Source organism: Curcuma longa, chromosome 2 (assembly GCF_044706935.1).
Source record: "Curcuma longa cultivar G26 ecotype Majalengka, Jawa Barat chromosome 2, ITB_CL_G26_1.1, whole genome shotgun sequence".
NCBI classification, from domain to species: Eukaryota; Viridiplantae; Streptophyta; class Magnoliopsida; order Zingiberales; family Zingiberaceae; genus Curcuma; species Curcuma longa.
The window spans coordinates 10,497,590-10,511,944 of NC_133862.1; the positions used below are offsets into that span (position 1 = coordinate 10,497,590).

Here is a 14,355-nt window from a genome sequence, read left to right on the forward strand (position 1 = left end):
AACATATCTGCAGTAGGATGACTTGAAGATAGCTCTTGTTCTTGCTCTGATGGTGGATTGAAGAGCTAAAAAGTTCCAAGGAAGTAGGAACAATGAAAAGCTACAAGTATCTAAGGGAGCAGAACCAGTGAAAGGTAAGTCATACTTCAAATAAAGTGGTGGTTCTTGTAGGAAAATGTCCAGTCAGAATCATCAGAGGCTGCAAGCACATTCCCCTCCATGCTCATGGATTTGCTGCTTCAAACACAAATTCAACAGATCCAAAACCAGCTGCTGCGATGTCTCCATTTTGATCCTCCACATTTTCCCCAGGATTTTCTTCAAGGCAATTGAGATCATCCTCATCGTCTTCGTCTAAATCTACAGAGTTTGATAGCCTTCGTCTAAACTAAGCCCAGAGAATGTTGTTTGAGGATTTGCTTTTGGATACAATGAAGGTGCAGATTGATGTTTGCTTTTGGATGTCTTTGCAATTCTCTCCAGGATCGAAGAGAAGGGACTGACACTGTCGCCGGTGGTCGGAGTTCTCAGAAGCATAACGCCGGATGATGGTGTTGTTTCCTGATCAGGTGCGTTTCTAGTTCCACTCACGATCTCATCTTCATCTTCAACAGGCGAAAATAGCCGATCAATGGAAGCTTCAGCAGGACGATGAGCCACACGAACTTTAGAGCTAGAACTGAAGGAGCTCTACGATGACCACCCAAAGGCGAAGGTAGCCAGTTTATGGAAGCGCCGGTTGGCGGTGGTGGTGGTGGAGGTGTCACAGAAACCCTAGTTGGATCTGCAACTCCGCCATTGAACTCTGGAATCTCCAGCTCTCTTCCTCCGCCCACGGAGAGTATGCCTCGAGGCCTACATTTCCTCCGGTCGTGCACTCCGACGATCACGTGGCCTGCGGCAAAACACGCAGGCGTGACCAAGGAGCCATCCATGGGAACCTCCGGCGAAATGGAAGCTTGAACAGGAGGAGTGGCGGACGAAGTCCCCGCATGAGCGCCGAAACTAAGAGGCGTTCTTCCCTCCTCGAGATCGATTTTTGGGGAGGGATCTTTCTTGCTCCGCTTCCGGCGGAGATCCGTGGTGGCTCGCTTTGAGAATTTGGTGGATCCGATCTTGCTAGGCACCTCGAGATCAGACTGTGATGCGTCCTCCTTTTGGGAGGTCCGTGCCCTCGCAGCCTTCGCGGCGCTCTTGGAGTTGAAGGCGACGTTTCTCGCATTGGGAGGCGCCGTCTTCGATCCGGCGAGCGATTCTTTCGAAGAGGAATCAAAGAACCTAAAGCACCCAGGTTTGGATGCTCCGGAGGCGGCGATTGGAGGAGGGAAGAAGGAGGAGCCGCCTCTGTTGAGCTCCTTCAGCGGATGCGATGCGCTTGGCTTCTCCTTAGCATCCAGTTTGGAGCTCCTCCCCCTCCTCCTCCCCGACCTTGGAGCTGCGTTCATGGCTTCTCGGCCCGTCTCCGACGATAGATCCGTTGGCGACGGGAGGTCGCAAACAGAGGAGTGCTCGGCCTCCGCCTCGGGATACGAACGATGCTTCGATTCGGATCCATCGCGATGCGACGTTGATCGATTATATACCCGAACGAGCGGTAGGATTAAATTGATGAGGAAGACGGACGGCCCAGATTGACTCTTGTGGTGCCTGCCGTGCCGGTTGGTTAGCAAAATTGCAGTTGACTCCTCGTAGTTTCAACATCCAACTAAAAAAACTAGAGCTGTCAAAGCCAACCGTAATGACAGGGCAATCCACTAAAAATTTATCAAGCAAAACGATCGATCCACCAATTTAGTAGATTGAAAATTTATCGAATCCAATCCAAAAGGATTACATGGGCTAATCTAGAGTGTATTAAAATATAAAAAATCTTATAAATTTTAAATTTATTAAATTTAAATTAGTAAGTTAAAATTTTTAAATTTAATTATGATTTAAACAGATCAAATTTACTAATTCATTGAATTTTTTATTTTAATTTTAAATTTAAAAAAAATCAACTCAGTCCAAATCTACTACGTATCGACCCACATAGGTCGTAGGTCTAGGTGAATCGATCCATCTGAATCTTTTTAAAATGGATAGATAAAATTTTAATACAATCCGTCTAAATTATTTGATGAAATTAATCTAACAAACTCAATCTAAATTAACAGCTATAAAAAAAATCAACCGTTAGTAAGCAATTAACCCTATCATACGTATAAATTACATTTGTAACCAAATTAGTGTTTTGATCTTGTTAATAATTTATTAATTCGTCTTGTTATTTTAAGCATAAATGTTAAACCACAATAATTGTTTTGTCATTGGCCATACGCCAATTTTATATTTATTATCATTAAAAGGATATATATATATATTAAAATGACCATATCTTCATATTTTTTATACTAAAAATATTTTTATTTTATATGATCAGAGGATGTAAGTAATTTTGATTAAATTGATAAAATATATATATAATAAAATTTTGAAGAATAATTGCAACAAAAAAAGAAGAATAATCCTAACTATATCTTTTTCTACAAAAGGTGGAATCCGCCACCTTAGCAATCCCACACAATCGATCCCACAATCATCTATGAGGAGGTAAATCGAGAAATTACAATTCGCTACCCTAGTGGCCCCACACGGTCAGTCTCACGATCATCTTTGAGGAACGACTATCTGTGAGGAAGTAAATTAAGAAATTGCAGTTCGTCGCCCTTGCGGCCCCACACAGTCGACCCTACGATCATCTGTGAGGAGGTAAATCGAGAAACTACAGTTGGTCATGACAGAGGAGGATATTGTCTCGGAACCCTTGCCCTCTTCTACAAGTCTACTTTATCATAACCAACTCAGTTATATCCCGGAGGCAACCATAACTATATGAATGAAGAGAGCATGTGAGTAAATCATATGGCCTCTAACTCAAATTGAAGGTCCCTAATATCATAAGGTTATATCCTTGGCTTTTTCAAGCACAAATAGGGCATGGATTTTAACCATGCTTATTGCCTACAACTATAGATAATTTGAAATGTTGATTAGAGACCATCTCTTTTTTATTTTTATTTCCAATGATTAATGAAAATTTTTTATGAGATAGGATGGATCATTTTCAAAATTAATCAATTTAAAAAATTAAATATATATATTATCAATAATAATAATAATAAATACTCAAGTTCAAATTCATAATTCATCTTTCCTAATCATCTCAATTATTAAAAATAAAGAGGCCCAAAAAGCAAAAGTAAGAAGTAGCCGTTAGCTCTTCCGCGGTCCACAGATCGATCATCCACTTCACTCTTCTTCCAACGGTCGAATTGCCCCTGTTCTTCGGCGCCTACAAATACCGCTCCTCTGTCGCAGCACCAATCCATCAATCTCCGGATTCAATTTTACTTGAAGAAAGATCAAATTTTTTTGCGATCAATTTTAGCGTCGATCGATGGGGATGATCTCGATCGCGTCTCCGCCGCCGGCGGCCTCCTCCCCCGCCCACTGCCGCGCCCACAAGTCCTTCCTCCTCTCCAACTACGTCCTCCTCGGCGCCGCCTCCAGCTGCGTCTTCCTCACCCTCTCCCTCCGCCTCGTCCCTTCCCCCTGCGGCTTCCTCCTCGTCCTCCTCCACGCCCTCACCATCGCCGCCGCCGTCTTCGGCTGCGCCGCCGCGGCCGGCTCCTCCGCCCGCTGGTACGGCGCCCACATGGTGGCCACCGTGCTCGCCGCCATCCTCCAGGGCGCCGTCGCCGTGCTCGCCTTCACCCGCACCGACGACTTCCTCGCCGACGGGCTCAAGTCGTACGTGCGGGCGGAGGACGGCGTGGTGATCCTGAGGATGGTGGGGGCCCTCGGCGTCGTCATCTTCTGCATGGAGTGGGTGGTCATGGCGCTCGCCTTCGTGTTGAGGTACTACGCGGCCGTCGACGGCGGAGGCAGCGCGATGAGGAGCGCCAAGGTGCAGCAGGAAGGGGAGTACGCCGCCGGCCATTGGCAGCCTTTCCCGGTTTAGTTCGATTGTGTTGAGGTTGATGGTAAGTTCTTGGCAAATGGATCCATTTCAGGTTGATGTAACATTGATTTATCGATTATTTGATTTTATGTTGATGTAATATTGCTTTATCAATTATTTGATTGAACTATCAAAATTCATAAACATTTTTCTCCTGGTTTAAAGTTGGATTTAATCTTGTTGTAAGTGAGATTGTGATGTTGATAAAGTTGAAGGTATTTATGATTTAGGGTTTAAAGTTTAAGATTTGAAATCGAAAAAGAAGAAAAAGAAACCTAGCTCTTTTAGACTTTTAGAACATCCATGCTTTAAATTAGGCATATGTCAACTAGCAACCATTTGCAAAATTCAAGTGTTTGAGCATAAAATTACACACAAAACAAATGAAATATCGATAAAAAAGAGTTAAGAGTCATTGTCTACACAAACGAAAAGCATCGTGTTTGCGCGCGCAAGAAGAAACCTAGCTCTTCTTGGATTGTGATGTTCATAAATTTGAAGGTATTTATGATTTAGGATTTATAGTTTAAGATTTGAAATTGAAGCAAGAAGAAACCTAACTCTTTTAGACTTACAGAACACCCATGCTTTAAATTAGGCATATGTCAACTAGCATCCATTTGCAAAATTGGAGTATAGCTTCTTCATCTACTAAATCAAATGTTTAAGCATAAAATTACACACAAAACAAATGAAATATCGATAAAAAAAGAGTTGAGAGTCATCGTCCACACAAACGAAAAGCATCGTGTTTGCGCGCGCAAGAAGAAACTAGCTCTTCTTGGATTGTGATGTTCATAAATTTGAAGGTATTTATGATTTAGGGTTTAGAGTTTAGGATTTGAAATCGAAGCAAAAAGAAGAAACCTAGCTCTTTTAGAAACCTAGCTCTTTTAGAACATCCATGCTTTAAATTAGGCATATGTCAACTAGCAACCAATTGCAAAATTGGAGTGTAGCTTCTTCATCTACTAAATCAAATGTTTGAGCATAAAATTACACACAAAACAAATGAAATATCGATAAAAAAGGGTTGAGAGTCATCGTCTACACAAACGAAAAGCATCATGTTTGTGCGCGCAAGAAGAAACCTAGCTCTTCTTGGATTGTGATGTTCATAAATTTGAAGATATTTATGATTTAGGATTTAGAATTTAAGGTTTGAAATTGAAGCAAGAAGAAACCTAACTCTTTTAGACTTTTAGAACATCCATGCTTTAAATTAGGCATATGTCAACTAGCATCCATTTTTGAGTGTAGCTTCTTCATCTACTAAATCAAATGTTTGAGCATAAAATTACACACAACAAATGAAATATCCATAAAAAAGAGTTGAGAGTCATCGTCTACACAATCGAAAAGAATCGTGTTTGCGTGCGCCTTCGTCAAGCTTCTCACCTCCACCGGACAATTCGATTTAGATAATAGGTCTACCTTACGAATTCACCCAATGAATGATTTAAATTCAATTGCATGTGTAGAAGAAACTAAAACCTAAAACAAAAATTTGCCTTGCTCATAAGGAATCAAAGTTTCCTTTTTTACTTGTCTATATGTATGTATCTCTTCACATGACAATGCTTGTACCATGCAAAATGGTAAGATACAATCAACCAGTCACATTACCAATTACTTGAGCAAACCCTAAAGCCACCTCAAAGAACTAAAACAAGAATGATAAAAACCAGCTACCTGCCAAATTGCTAGCAACAATTGGAAGCCTCCTTATTAATGCCAAAAGTACTAAAAACAACAAAAATAAAACAGTAGAAGAAACTCCAAATGGCACTTAACTCAAATGCAGCAATGAACTAGAGATTGAATGAAGACTAACAACATGTTTCCTTAGACTCTCTTCAGAAGCTCCAATGCCTCAGCTTCATTAGGCAGGGCAGGAATGGCTCCCTTCTTGGTGGTGGTGATGGCTCCACATGCGTTGGCAAACTTGAGTGCTTCCTTCAGCTTCTCCTCATTCTGAATGGATGGGATGTAGTAGCAGAGATTTAGATCAAATGGCACAAAGGGAATGGATTCAAGGAATGTGATGGTTGATTCACCTGTAGCACAGATTGGTCATCGACAATCTTGCGGAGTAGGGCACCAACAAATGCATCTCCTGCGCCGGTTGTATCTACTGTTTTGACTGCAAATCCATTTAAACTCCCTTTGAAGTTCTGCAAAAAAATTTTGGAGCCGAGAAAGTGTTGTTCAAGTTAATCGCAAAGGAGGAGATTTACAGAGAAGTTGGTGGAATTGATCTAGAATCAAGATGTTGAATGAGGGGAGAGTGTAAAGATCCAAACTTTGGGGGGATCTTGAAAAAGCCCAAACTGGAAATCACTAGAACAATGAATCGGGAATCCGAATTCCGTGAATCTTACTCCCAAAGAGGAAAACGAGAAGTGTGATTCGTGAAGCATGTACCTTGGTGTAGTACTTGCAGCCCTTCTCCCCGAGCGTCACGAGCAGAAGCTTGAACTCCGGCCGCCACAGAGTCAGCACGACGTCGTCCTGTACCGAATCCGTGCCGGTTAGGAACTCGAGCTCAACGTCGCTAACCTTGATGATGTCGGCCCGATCCCAGATGCTCATGATCTGCTCCCGCGCGTACTCCGCCGAGGGCCACAGCGGCAGCCGGAGGTTGGGGTCGTAGGAGAGCAGCGCCCCTGCTTTCCTCGCCACCTCCATCGCCTTCAGGTGCGCCGATCTGCACGGCTCTGTGATCAAGCTTATAGATCCGTAGTGGAACACCGCAGCCTGCAAATGACTCGAAAGAGATTTGAGCGAAATGGGCAGAAGAACTACGATTTTAGGTCAATCTACTCGAAGCGCACAAAGATCCAACGCTTACGCTCTTGATGACGTCGAGGTTGAGCTCTCCCTCGGTGAGGAGCATATCGGCGCTAGGGTTGCGGTAGAACATGAACTCGCGCTCTCCGTCCGCGCGGAGGGTGACGAAAGCTAGTGCCGTGCGGGCGCCGGTGTCGAAGAGGACGCCGGCGTCGTCAACGCCGTTGGAACGCAAGATGCCCGCGAGCATGCGGCCGAACTCATCGTCGCCGAGCTTCCCGACGAAGGCCGCGCGGCCTCCGAGTCGGGCCACGGCGATGGCTACGTTGGCCGGCGCGCCGCCGGGGGCCTTGATGAACCCCGGCGCCTCCGCCAGCGACACGCCCGAGACGGTGGGCACGAAGTCGATGAGCATCTCGCCGAAGCTCACGATGAGGTCCTTCCCCTTCGCCATGGCTGCGATCGATCGTAGCAGCGAAGAAGAGATCCAAGCCGAGAAAGAAGGGAAGCGAGGAGAGAGACCTTCCTCGAGGAGACGGCAGCCGTAATTTATAGACCAAAAACCTATAGAATTGGTCAAATGGCATTTTTTCAAAATGCTCCTCAGTTTTTCGAATTCGTTAAAATGACCATTGTAATTTCAAAACAATAAAATAATGATCTTAATGATTGGGGTGAAAGGGGTGTTTTAATCATTTCAAAATTATATAAAGTCATTTTCTAAAAATGAGAAACTTGCCGGGCGAAATGAAAATTCTCTTTTAGGGGAAATTCCACTGGTTCTTATCATCAATGATTTTTTTTTAAAGTAATAAATAAAATACATAAATATATTTTTTATTAAAAATTATAATTGTTTGATTGATTCTTACTAATTAACTAAATTAAATATATATATATATATGGGTAAATTTGTATCATAATTATTTAGATAAGTTCAATCTTTTAAGTTAGATAAAATTCCTGAACTACTATGGATAAAGAAAGTTTTATAAATATATATTTAAGATAGTTTTTTTTACTTGTTGTTGTGAACTTGTTTGTATATATATATATATATATCCATAGTAATAATTTGCATGTCGATTAATTTAATGAATGATGCATGAAACAACAAGGCATTGACAAAATTGAAAAAGGTATGAGTTGACCAAGGCAATAAATCCATAGCCTTTTGTTAGGGCATGCGTTTAAATCATGGTAATCTCCACCTTTTGTTTAGGGCATGCGTTTAAATTAATTTTTAAAAAAATTGTTAATGGAGTGCAAATTTACATCATGGTTAACAAATATATAAGGTAGTTGAGAGGGGCACAAATCAATTAAATTAAATAAATCAAATGATTAAATTTAAAAATTCAATTCGATTATTTTAAAATTTTAATTATTTTTTTAAAAAATCAATTAATTTAATTCAATTTTAATTTTAAAATTTCTTATTCCATCAAATTAATTAAAATAATTTATCAATTTTTAAATAAGTAAACTTATAAATTTTTAATTAATTGATAATTTTTTTAATATTTAAAAATTTTAATTATTTTGATTAATTCGGTCAAAAATTAAATTAATCGATATTTTATTAATTTAATTTATTTAATTTTTAATTGAAAATTTGATCAATTCGATTAGTTTTAAAAAAAAAATTCGATTTGATTAATTCAGTTCGGTATTTTAATCGAATTCTCAAATCCTACACAAGCCATACAACCTACCTTTTGATAAGATTCTCCAAAAGGATCTACATGGCCGAGCTCGGTCTGGGTCCGGTCTAGTCGGCCTATGTTCATGTCGTGCTAGGTCTGATATGGAATGGACCATCCACCACCCAGCTAAACAGGACCGAGTTTCGACAATTCGAATGCCGCCTGCCTCTACATTCAGTGCATACATATTTCAGATGACAAATACCTCAGTGCCACAAGCATCTTTCAGTTGTTTGAGCAGAGTAAGTTTACAAGATCCAACTGTATTTTGAACGAAGAATGAACCAGCATTTTTGCTCTAGACTTGTTCCGACTACCGGCATCACGCACAGGGGCAAAGCCTCTTGGTATGTTGGTGCGAGCCATCGCACACGAAAGTAAAGACTCTGTTCGAGTGTACAAGCATTCTCCTTGGTTCCGCAAGAACAATTCATTCCTTGGTCATTGAACTTGAGCACACAATATCATCTAATGTTCGCCGATAATGTACACAAACCTTATCGCATATAACAAGAGTATATGAGTAAGATAAACAAGGCCAATGCTACGTCGTTAAGATTTTCAGATATAAAAACCACTGTATATATTGATTATGTATTCTTAGACTATTAACTATTAAATAGGGAGCATTGATAATTTAAATACTTTTAGTTTGTCGTTAACAAACTATTATTAAATGACTCACCATCCTGAATACCTATTCGACCACTCACCAATCTAACCTTGATCCATCTCTCTACCAATTGCCCCTACACTCAAGCCAATCTTTCTCTTTTCGCGTGCCAAATCTCTCAAACAATCACAATCAAATCCAATCTGTCAGACAGTCACATCACAGTGCAATTATCATATGAAAGGGGAATATTCCATTCGTAATAATCGCAAATGATCACGACAATAAGATACATACCCCTGGCAGACAACTCCTCTGATAAAATCACTGCGCGGGATAAAATCACTGCCAAGATAGTTTGCTACCATGAGCTAGTATAATTCTCTCCTCTCTGTCTATATAATCCCCGGATATGACATGCACAAGTACGCAATTACTTCTTCCTGCAACAGTTTTCTCTCCTCCCCGATAGTTGACTTGAATGTCGGAGTGGTCGAGCAAAACGGTATTGGTGTTTGCAGGTCCCGAAGCTCGTCATCTTCTTCCTCTCCACGACATCAACCGTGGTGCTGCATGGCGGATGACGCGTCCACCAGGCGATCTCAACATAAACAGGGAGCATTGATAATTTAAATACTTTTAGTTTGTCTTAATAAACTATTATTAAATGTTAACTAATATTGTGTTACAATATCATAAAATTAGCACTTGGAACACAAGCCTACCAAACACCTTGGTCATAAAAGGCACTACTAAACCCTAGCTACCTTAGCAAGATATGTAGCACGTGATGCAACCATAGCATTTATTTGAGTGGAGGAAGACGACCTTCCCTCCTGATTCGCCTACTGGATAAATCCTAAGCACAGCTTGAGTGCTACTTCCTACATACTCCACCAGGTTGTTCATATGCATGAGAACTATGCTATGCAATTTGTAAATCTGCTTCATATCATGCTTGTGCTAGTCACTGAGCCAGCATGGGTAGATATCTATAGCAGATATTTGATATGATAACATAACTTTCTGATGCAAAACCAACATAGGGAGTCCCAGTCTGCTAAGCAAGAGTTGCAATTAGAAGACCATGATGTTTATACCCAAGATAAGTGTTTTCCCTTCTATTTTTTTGGGATAAAAATGAATTTGTAAAGGCACAAGAGCTTACTTAAATGAACGTGTTATATGACAATAACCATTTCTAATTTGATAGTCACCAATGAAATTAGTAGAGATGATAAAAAAGAAGAAAAGGTTGGTGTGAACTTGCAGAGTTATGACGGCATCTGCCAGCACAGAAATCCAAAACACTAGAATAAGTTACTAAAAGGAAGAACAAGAGAACAAATGAACTAGTAAGAAATCTCTTCTCAACAAACTTAGATCTTTAACTTTACCTGCTGAGATTGGTTTAGCAATTTTCACCTTCAGAGCAAGATCTTTTTCGGTCTGTTAAGAAAAATGTGATGAATCAAAATTTCAAATTTAAGAAAAGGTCAAAACAAAACCCTGGATGGATCTAAGCAGCATGATACACAGTAGTGACATGAATTGCAACACTGTGAAACAAGGTGGCAGTCCTTCTGTGTTTGCATGCACGTGAAAGTCACGTGTAAAATTGTGCGTTTAAAACCCTGAACGGTCTCCTCTGCTCTATCCTCTTCTTCGCGTTTCGACCATTGTTGAGCTTCTCGTTCCCTCCATCTTCGGCTCCTCACGAAGAGAAAGCGGAATTAGGGTTTTTACCATCGGCTCTCATATTCCGGCGAACTTTCTGTCAGGTAATCTCTGAGGATTCTAGCGCCTTCGGCGTCGATTTGCTTCTTTATCTGAGATCCTCTCGCTGAGTTGCTTCACTTGGTTTACAATTTTGATCTTTTGCCTTCGTTCCTGAGATTGGGTTCTATTTGATCTCTGATCATACTGTCTCATTTGGATTTTACAAGATTTTATGTTTGTTCACAGTGAAACCTTGTCCTTTTTTTTTCAACTGTTCAACCACTAATTTCAGTAATCAGTAACCAATTTTGTTTCTCACAAACTTTCATTAGGTGTTCAAATGAAAGTTGACAAGGTTATGGCTGCCTTACATGAATGGTTAAGTGATTCCTATGATCTTGGTTTGCCGGTGAAGGTATGTGGCTTGAGTGTGTTATCAAGCAACTACTTGATTAAGCTTCTTGCAGACTATTAGGCCAATTTAGTGTAGATAACAGATGATAATTACAGCTTGCTGTTAGGATATTGGGGTATGACATGTGTAATTAGAATTATCAAGTACTTTCAGAATGGATTTCTACCTAACATACAAACTTAAGTGCATTATCTAATATTTATCAGCTAAATCTACAGCAATGCAGTATTCTTATATCCCAATTGGTTAGCTAATGAGTGAGTCTGGTTGGGTTCTTATGATATTATTTTCGGCTAAATCTACAGCAATGCATTATTCTTGAACTTAAGCTGAGAGAAGATTAACTACCTTGCTGGTTAGGAAAGTTTCTTCTGCCTGAACTGTAACTGAACAAATGCATTATCTTGCTTGCAGATCAATAGGCTCTTCTTCCATGATTGTTGTTCCTTGGATCTTATATCCTACCAAAAACTTGTTCATAAGTAGGAATGTTGTAGTGTTTTTAATCTCTGACAGAGTATTACTATCATTCCGTTCCCCTTATGAGAAGTAGATTTCCCAAATCATTTCCCTCCTCATATTTATCTTTTTTTTTAGTTGAATCTTACAATGGTGACTTGAGCCATATGGAAAACTTTCGAATTTAGCAGAGACCTGATCTCAGTCCACCTGTTCAACATGATGAAATCACTGCAAAGGTAATACATGTTGATGAAAGTAAACAAAAGCATACTATGATATCAAATAAAAAGCCACTAATTATAATTCGTATGTAACAATTAACAAGTGCTCTTGATTTAGAGCCTCATCTAGAATTTTTAAGTCTTCATTGATTTTACCATAATATAACATATGCTTTCTATTTTAAAAAAAAAACAAGAATATTCTCCATTGTCAATCTATTCCATGAATATATTGGAATCATAAAATAGATTTAAAAAATCAAGATTTAACGGCATATGTTGGCAAAGATAAAAAATCAAAAGTCTATATCTCCATTGTAATGTTATTTTTCCTTTCTGCTCAAGTAAATGGATAAATTTATCATAACATTTTTTATTTTTTTCTCGGTGCCATTCTTTTCTTTTCTTCTTTCTACGTTTAAGCAGATAAGGATGAAGATTAAAAGTGATTGTGATGATGCATTAAAGGATAAAGATATTTAACATCGGACTACGAAGACCAAATCGAGGCCATAAATCCTAAAACATGAGTATAATTTTAGCTAAAGTAAGGCAAATATATTAAAAATAGAACTACCAAAGTCTTGTTTTTCCCCCTCAAGCAACAGTAAGCCAAAAGACAACAAAATATATTCAAATTTGTTTTCTTTTTAAAAATTTTCATTTAGTTTCGTTAGTTAAGAAAAATATTCCAATCAATTTTAACATGTGAAAATATTTAACTAGTGGGGTGGTCGCTTCAAAAACGCAATGAGGAACATTCGGATCAAATGACCTCTCATCGCAAGTGTTCTTGAAGGTTGGTGAGTCAAGATACCACATTGAATAGGCTTTGATCTTCTTTAGACTAAGGGTTCTTTTATGAAGAGTAAAAACTTTCTGGTTGCAGGAAATGAGATTGTGGGTTATGAGAGTCCCCAGCCAACTGCTGGGAGCAGTCTATTTGTGTGTTTGTGCTATTCCGATAATCTGTCTAGCAAACAATTTATAATGATATCCTGTAGCTGTCATGTTCTTCAACAGCCAAGGGGAAGATGGCAAGGAACAAGTTATAATTACAAAAAATATCGTCCCTTGGTCATCAAGTTATTTCAGGAAACAGCTTGATAAGCTAATTTATATCAAAAATAGAATCAAAAGGGACCAAAATAATACTTAGTGCACTTTACCATGATTGCAAACAATCTAGAAATGAAATTGAAACAATCGGATAAACATGTAATATCAAAATTGTGTCAAAATAAACATAGATGATACCAGTAACATCGACATAGAACTAGACATTCAATTGTCATTAAGATGGAACAGTGCAGCAAATATGGAATCAGCTCCGTCACTTTATTGCCACTAAATGAGTAATTGATATCTGTTAATGACAAGACGACCCCCTCATTAATGTCCTAATGCTATGTTGATATAAGAAGTCCGAGGTGGCCTCTGGAGATTAAAGGCGACCTCACAGATACAAATGGGCTGTTGGAACATTAAACTCACAAGGGGAGTTATGACATGAAACATTGAATGCCTTTGATCCTTCATGACCAAAGAATGAGGCACAGCTCCATTTATTAATTGCAGTTGCTGGCACTGATGGATTTGTAGAAGCCTCAACCCACCACATTAATTCATTATGCCTTGCCCAATTTATTTTTCATGGAGGTGGTGTTGTGTTGTTTTTTTCCTTTCCACTTTTTATTTATTTTCTCCCCTCTTGATGAGGAATTGAATTAATTTTAGAGGAAGCTCATGAATGCTCACCAACTAGAAGCAGTTCATTACTGCATGGGACAGTTGATGTTGTTTAGTTTTTCACAAGGATGAAGCTCACGTGGAGCTCATGAGAGCAGTGGCTATTTAACTAAACTCATTGTCATCAAACCATAATTTGTCATAAACATTTATGCTCGACTATATAAATCAATACAGGACTATGAACATGTCATTCTGTCTGTACCATCTCAACTTGTTTTCTTTCTAAAATTTTCTACATGTATATTATTTCTACTTAACTCTATTAAGAAAAGTAGTATTTATGTCACAAGCTAGAGATGGGAATTAATTAAAGAGAGTTACTAGGTTAATCATAGAATTAAAAAAGAGCACCAAGAGGTTCATATGAAGACTAGATCTCCATAATTATATCAAAAAGGAGAGAGCATTAAGAATTAGGAAAGAGTTAGATTTTGGTAGGTCATGCATGGAATGAGCATGCAGGATAGGTTCCCCTGCAACTGTGGCTGTAACTGGAACAATCCAACCCCCCTCGTTTGAATCCCATACGCTAGTTAGTAAAATCGCTTTTGTCTATGATTGATTATTGCAAGTCCAAGCACTAACTGCAGGTGCAATAATTGGAGAGGATCCCTAATTAGTGGTTCGTACATGGAGGTGTTAAATGGAGGGATTTGAGGCAATTTAAGGTCACT

At 39.3% G+C, this 14,355-nt stretch overlaps 2 protein-coding genes and 1 pseudogene across 2 annotated transcripts; 1 reads left to right on the forward strand and 2 right to left on the reverse strand.

The window, feature by feature from the left end:
* Positions 1-360: 360 nt before the first annotated feature.
* On the reverse strand, positions 361-1,445 carry LOC141821583 (uncharacterized; annotated as a pseudogene).
* Positions 1,446-3,390: 1,945 nt separating this feature from the next.
* On the forward strand, positions 3,391-4,161 carry LOC141822226 (uncharacterized). The gene has a single exon (XM_074709665.1). It carries the CDS (start codon positions 3,440-3,442, stop codon positions 4,001-4,003), a length of 564 nt encoding a protein of 187 aa, XP_074565766.1. The 5' UTR covers positions 3,391-3,439; the 3' UTR covers positions 4,004-4,161.
* A 1,542-nt stretch (positions 4,162-5,703) lies between these two features.
* LOC141821255 (fructokinase-1-like) lies at positions 5,704-7,296 on the reverse strand. The gene is made up of 4 exons (XM_074708661.1): positions 6,855-7,296; positions 6,428-6,760; positions 6,061-6,177; positions 5,704-5,977 (listed from the first exon to the last, which is right to left on the reverse strand). The coding sequence occupies exons 1-4, from the start codon at positions 7,245-7,247 to the stop codon at positions 5,849-5,851; spliced, it is 972 nt and encodes a 323-aa protein (XP_074564762.1). The 5' UTR covers positions 7,248-7,296; the 3' UTR covers positions 5,704-5,848.
* Positions 7,297-14,355: the final 7,059 nt, after the last annotated feature.